Source organism: Mus pahari, chromosome 2 (assembly GCF_900095145.1).
Source record: "Mus pahari chromosome 2, PAHARI_EIJ_v1.1, whole genome shotgun sequence".
Lineage (NCBI taxonomy): Eukaryota > Metazoa > Chordata > Mammalia > Rodentia > Muridae > Mus > Mus pahari.
The window spans coordinates 111,609,000-111,615,978 of NC_034591.1; the positions used below are offsets into that span (position 1 = coordinate 111,609,000).

Genomic DNA, 6,979 nt, shown 5'->3' on the forward strand with positions numbered 1-6,979 from the left:
GGACACCTGCACTCATGGGTATATATGCCACATACACACAAGGACACCTGCACTCATGGGTATGTACGCCACATACACACAAGGACACCTGCACTCATGGGTATATATACCACATACACACACTCAGGCATACACATAGTTTAAAATAAGGGAAATGAGTATTTTTAAACCCACAAAGGAAGCACTGGATTACACAAAACATGACAGCACACAAAACATAAAGCATAAAGCTCTTGGATGAGAAAAGGAATGCCCACCCACGAGAGTGTGGACACAAACCGGCAGTTTGCAATTAAACTGGTGAAAAACTGAAATTTTCATTAATACATAAAATATGTGGACTAAATCAATAAATGAATGCGACTTCCACTGTACAAAGTTTAACATCTTCTTGAAGAACAAGGTCTATAAGGAAATAGAACCAAAACTGCTACGTTACTAGGAACAGCAGCAGAAAATTGCTAGTTGGTTACCGAACAGAGCAAGAACTAAAGTAATGAAGTCCACCCTTAATGGACCCCACTAGTTTGGTACAATCCCTAAACCTCCCACAGGCCAGACACCAATTGAGATTTCTGCGTAACTTTCTTCCTCTGCCTGGGACTTTTTCCCTCCACCCCTTTCTCTCTCCTGTCTCAGACAAAGCTTTAACGTTTGAAAGAACATCCATTGTAATCAACTCTGGATATCAACATACCCTGAAGTCCTATTGGCTTCTGATAAAGACCCCTAGGGTTTCAAACTGCGATTGCTGAGGTGGGGGAAGGACCCAGTGAGTAAATGTCACCAAGCTCATCAAAACTAGTTGAAAGTTAGGACCAGGAAACTTAGTCTTGCAACCTATAGGGAAAGCAAGAGGAATCCCTTTTACGTTTTAAACAAATGTGGGGAAAGACAGGGGAGAGAAGGAGAGAGAAGAGAAAGAGAAAGAAAGAGGAGGAGGAGAGGAGGAGGAGGGAGAAGAGGACAAGGAAGAGAAGGATTTCAAAAATCAACAAAACCACCACCATTCTTAACGCTTACAGCAACTTTCAACTCAGTGAATCACCCTTCTAGATTTCCCTCTCACTTCTAAAAAGCCAGCCATAGGCTACTTTAAACGGCCACCATCTGGCCTTCCTATCTCACAGACCTCTCTTCCAGGCAGGTGCATATTTTTGAGCCAGGTGTCTCAGTAGCCTCTAGCCAGCTCTGGGGCATTTCTAGCTCTACTGACAAGGCTTTGCACCACAGAAACACTTCTGCAGAGAACGGAAGAGACTTTCATGGCGAGCATAGAGCCTGACAGTGAAAAAGGTCAGCCAGAGGGCAACCCAACTGGTCAGGGAAGCAGCCCAGGGAACCCAGGAGAGATAATTAGCCAAAGAGGGAGGAGGCTGGAGAGCAGGCATATGGGGACATGGGACAGAAAGAAGCTCTTAACACAGCATACTGCACTGTCTGTCCCCAGCCTTCTCAAGATCTTGCCAAGAACTACTGCCTATAATCCACTCAAAAGTCCAAAGTTTGTGAAATCTAGTAACTATATGTAATTATAGAACGGGATGAGCACGTGGATTCTTAAAATAGTGCCCTGAAGGGGGACAATGTGGCGAGGATATGGCTCAGTTAATAGAATGGCTGCCCAAGGGTAGGCAAAGCCTTGGGTTCCATTCCATCCTTACAGATCTCTTCAATGTGGCCTCAGAGCAGAGGAAACTTTGAAAGGTGCAAGTCCCCTCAAGATCTGTAGGGAGGGCTGGGGGTGGAGCTCCTCCACAGGAAAGTATAGTTGTTTAGCATGTCCCAGGCAGCGAGTTCAATCCCTAGCACCACAAGATAAATAAATCCATCTCTACTTCAAACAACCTCCGATCCCAAATGGAAACAAGCTCAAGGTCTGCTGAGCTCTTAAAGTGATATGAGACAAAAGTAAAAGAAAAGGTAAGGAGGGTCTATCAACCAGCTGGGTACTTCATTTAAACATCCACATCTGCACATGTGCACGCGTGTACACACACAGCAGTTGGGATTCTAAAAGGATCTGGTCATCTGATTTGCATAAGATAGAAAGTCACTTCCAGAACCTTAACTCACAACACTTTACACACCAAGCCCTTGAAGCACAGCTGTAGAGTCTGAGAGACAGGGGTTTGTCCTTGTTTCCCAACTCCTGCATATTGTCTAATGTAGCCATAACCAACACTTCTGTGCTTAAACCAGCAAAGCTAGAGTTGAGCCAGCCAACCAGATACTGCAAACACGTACATAATACAAGAGAAGCCAAACAATAAGTGCTCACTACTGGCACTCGGGATGGTCACGCTTGGTGTCCTTTTCTAAAGGCCTTTGCTTTTGAATCCCTGTTCCGTTTCCCCAGGGAACAAGGATCCAAGGACTGCCCACCTAAGCCTGCCTACCTCCCACCCCCAACCATCGGTTACCTCTCAGAATGTTAACACCGACAGTATTTTGTAACTAAACCCTCTGCTCAAATTTAGACAGGTGAGAAACAGTCTAAAGTAAATCTGTAATACTTTTTAAGGCGCTTCTGAAATCATACTCTCAAAAATAGTTTAAAGGAAAGCAAACACCTAACTTCTAAGAAGTTCAGCCTCTTGTAAGGTTCTGGGAGGTGTTTGGCGCTGTTTATGAGTGTTCTGGTCCGACCGTGCCAATCTCTCCTATGCAACAGGACAGGCGACTCAGTTACGCTCCGCCACCCTAAGTAGTCATAGAGAGGAAGTCATCCTCAGCCTTGGAAAGGGACCTCTTCTCCTCCATCAGCATCACCCTGCTTGTTCTACTCACACTACATTTTTATTCACTATTAAAAACGTTTAGCTTCTCTACACTTGGCCTAAGAGCAACTTCAAAAGTAGATGTACTGTTTACAAAAAAAGGGAGGAGTCCCATAAAGCCATAGGTCTCCTGCTATCGCAAACCCACAGCCTGAAACTGTTTGAGCAGGCTGCAGTAAATCTACTTCATAGGCTTATAAACTAGCTCAAAGCATTTTCTAGACACAATGACCTTAAAAGGTGTAAACGCAGTGAAAATACAAGATACTTTATTGTATTACATACGGAGACTTTCTCCACGGTTATCCTGCCAAAAAGTAAAAGCAATGGTTTAAAAGAAAGTGCTGGTACTGGAGATACAGTTCAGACGTAGCTGAGCTTGCCCAGCCTCACATGCTCCAGTCCTTGGGTGCAACTCTCAATGGGGGGGGGGGTGGTAAAATATGTTGAGAAATATGGAGGTTAGGAGACAATTCACACTTGATTTCACTTTAAGCAGAAATAAAATAAACTCATGAGTATTCTTCAAAGGCCCGTGTGTGTGTGTGTGTGTGTGTGTGTGTGTGTGTGTGTACGCGCGCGCACACACACATCACATACTAATCCAGAAACCAAACTGCTTGAATCTTAAAAGTAATCCATTAAAACCATCCTCAGTAGAGTCCTATCTCCTGAAGCCCAGAACACCTAGTCTGGTACTTACTGATCATTAGATTTCCTGAGTAAGAGAGACTGCAATTTTAAAGGTATTTATGCTGTGTGAATTGTCACTTGTAGGCAACTGAAAGCCTAAAAATGACTAGCAAGTTCTGCTCCAAGGAAGGGCAAGGCAAGGTAGGTCCTGTGACAAAAGGAAAGTGCAAATAAAAGCACTCTGTCCTCTCCAGGAAGTGTGGCTTGGGGACGGAGAGCCTTCCTCAGAACACCCCTGACACATGGCTTTGCAAGTCTTCCAACAGGTGAACACTTGAGAACATACTCTGACTCTACCTACATAGTTCTATTTAATAATAATAATAATAATATCCCATCTTAAGTATGCAAAAAAACCCAAAATGTCCCCAAACTGCCTCAGTTATTAATAAATAAAATCTTAGCAGAAAGCAATCATGTGTCCACCTCCCAGTAACTGAGAGAGCCACTGTTCAGCCCCACGCTAAGACCATGCATTTTCAGTAGTGAATTCCAGAGAGGAAGCAGATACTGAAGAAGAGAGAAATCCTCAAGGCAGCAACAGTAGCAGAAGGGTCTCAGCTGGCTTCAGAACTCCCACAGCAGCTTGCCCAAGTGATCAGTGTAAAGACCCGAGTCCCCCCCCCCCCCTCTAAGAACACAGAGTCTTCTTGTTAGGAAAGAATCAACTTCTCTCCTTCAAGACAGTCCGATAGCCAGGCCCCAGTTTTCTGCAATGAAGCCACAGGTGTGAGTTAAAGCCTGTGTCATCAATTTTCTCTTTTTAAAACAACAAATGTCATGACTGAAGCTACTGCTGTACTTCTTCTGTGTCCTGGCAAAGGCCATTCAACTGCTCAAATGAGACACAGACTACTCAAGCTAGGCCTTTTTCTGGAAGGTACTAATAGTTCTAAAGATGCTAATTACTGATAGCTGAGCAAGACTGACTCAAAGATCTAGGTTTTTTTTTTTTGTTTTTGTTTTTGTTTTTTTTTTTTTGAAGTATAACAATGCTATTCTACTCCACTTTGTTTACAGAAATCTAACGTCTTTTTGTCCCTGCCAAACATTCTGGCAGAAGTATCCCACTAACTCCCTACGAGCCCCCATCCTGGCAGCCCAGAAGTGCACCTAAACTGACAGAGCCAGCCAGGCTCCCTGTCACCTTTTCCCTTAGAAGCACGGCTCCACAACTAACTTGTGCCATTTATGGAGGGGAAACTCGAGGGTAGGAGCCGACCCACCCTAGTGGATCAAGCCCAAGGGGACCCCAGGGAACAGACAGGAAGGGATCGGGAACACAGTTCCTGTACATGCCAGCCATGCGGAAAAGAGCTAACAGCCACACTCAGACATCTCCAAGAACTGTCGCAAAGCTCCTCAACTCCTGGCTTCTTCAGGACAGGGTCCCTTTTGCCCTGGCCAATGCCAAGTCAAGCCACCACGATTGTCTGGTGATCAGGAGACTGCAACACACACTCACTAATACGTAGTATAAATAGCATGAACCCTGGGGACGTGAGTCACCGTCATTCATTACCAACTGGAGGTAAGTTGAGGGAACTCAAGACACCCTAAGGGCTGCACTACAGCACAGGAAAAAAGATACATACAGCCATAGATCCCAATCCCAACACAGACTCCCATACTCTGCCACCGTCCGTCTCGCATGCACACAAATTCGCTCACCTCCACTCTTCACTCACACACACACACACACACACACACACACACACACGACTTCGCGCTCCACAGCACTCTCAGTTTCAAATCACAAACCGGTGGCTCACCTCCACGCCCCACACTCGCTGACCTCCAGACTTCACGAAGCACACTCAATCACCCTTACACGATCACTCATGTCCTGCATCCTCCCGACGACACACGCTCGCTGCAAGTCAGGCTTCTCCAGAATCGCGCTCACCTTCAAACCCCAGAAGCAGAGTCCTCTCCCGAGCTTCCATGCGTGACCTCCACTCGGCCACCCACACAAGTCTCCCAGCTCACAGAGCGCACTCCGCACCCTCTCCGGCTGAGCACACCCGCAGCCCCCGTCTTAGTGACAGCGCCCGGACGAGAGGCAAAGGCGATACTCACAGGCTGCGCGTCCAGGAGGGCATGTCCCGGGGCAGCGTCGTCAGCCCGCGCCCACTGCAGTCCAGCGAGTCCCCGGCACAAGTGCAGGCGGCCGCGCAGGGGGCCCGCGGGCCAGCCTGGGCGCCCGCTGACTCCGGCCATTGCAGTAGCAGCAACAGCAACCAGAGGAGAAGGCGAGGCGCAAGGCGCGGGGCTCCGAGCGCTCCCGGACCGGGCCGCGCCATCTTGTCTGGAACGCGCCGCGAAGCCGGGGAGCGAAGGCTGCGAGGTGCGGGCGGCCGCGGGCGCGGGCTGCGCTCGGAGCTAGGCTCCGCGCCGGGGCATGGACGCCCGGCCCCAGTCGGCTCCGCGGCCGCGGCGCTCAGCCGGCACGCTCTGCCCGGGCCGCTTCGCAGCACCCTGCGGGGACCGCCACCCCCGCGCCCATCCGGGCCGAGCCCCGCGCGCGGCGAACTCTGTGGAGTCCCGCAGTGAGTGGCTCGGCCGCCGCGGCTCGTCCTTCCCGCCGCGCTGCGCTGCGAGTCGCCTTCGGAGCCCGGGCGCACGCCGAGAGCCGCCGCCGCTGAGGACTGAGAACGCTTAGCCTCGGCCTCTGCGCGTGGCGCGGGCGGGCATCTCACTGAGGGCGCTGAGCTGATGATAGCCGTGGAGCCCACGCGCCTGCCCGTCCCGGAGCGGCCGGCCGGAGCGCACCGTGCCTCTGCGCTGCGAACAATCAGCGGCCAGCCGCACCGCGGTCCAGCCCCGCGGCCCCAGGCCCCGCCCCGGCCGCTCGCCCTCACACACCCCTCCGCTGGGGCCCCCGGGCGGAGAGCGGCCCACGTTGCCTGCTGGGCTACAGCATTACGCCCCGCCCTGGCCGTTGCTCATTGGCTCCCGGAACCCCGGTTGGCGTCCAAGCCCGTAAAAGCGCTCGCTCCCGGAGGTCCCGCCTCCGCTCGCTTTTCCCACCCAAGGTGTGAAAGGCGGGGACGGGGCGGGGAAAAGGAGGGGCGTGCTGCCTCCTCTTAAAGGAGACTTGGAGGATTTTGACTACCAAGGGCCAGAATCTGGAAAAGTGGCCTAAGCTTCAGTCCATTGAGCCTAGGGGAAGAGAGAAAGTTTGTAATCCACGGGTTTGGGAGCTATCTGGACCCAAGGTTTGTTCTGCTCTCCTAGACTACAAACAGCATGGTGGATTTACAGCAAACGAGCCCCCTTTTTCAGGTGCCTTCCAAAAGAAAAAAAAAAAAAGATTTAAAACTTGCTTTCATGAGTTTCTCAGTTATTTCCTCAGAGGTGGGGCCCCTTTCCCATTTCTGCTCCAAACTCGTTCTTCTTGATATCTTTAATCCAGAAATGTGTCCTTGACTACCGAAATGACTGTGTGTTGCAGAAATTGAATCTCGAGGGCACGCCCACTTCCCCGCCCCTAGTTAGTTGAAGGA

The 6,979-nt window shown here is 50.1% G+C and overlaps 1 protein-coding gene across 1 annotated transcript in view; it reads right to left on the reverse strand.

Moving 5' to 3' along the window:
* Positions 1 to 6,241, reverse strand: part of Lrig1 (leucine rich repeats and immunoglobulin like domains 1) — a 97,832-nt gene extending 91,591 nt beyond the window's left edge. Inside the window, exon 1 of the mRNA XM_021189833.2 lies at positions 5,553 to 6,241. Within this exon, the coding sequence (XP_021045492.1) occupies positions 5,553 to 5,776 (224 nt within the window). The 5' untranslated portion in view covers positions 5,777 to 6,241. The remainder of the gene's footprint in view (positions 1 to 5,552) is intronic.
* Between the last annotated feature and the right edge of the window lie 738 nt (positions 6,242 to 6,979).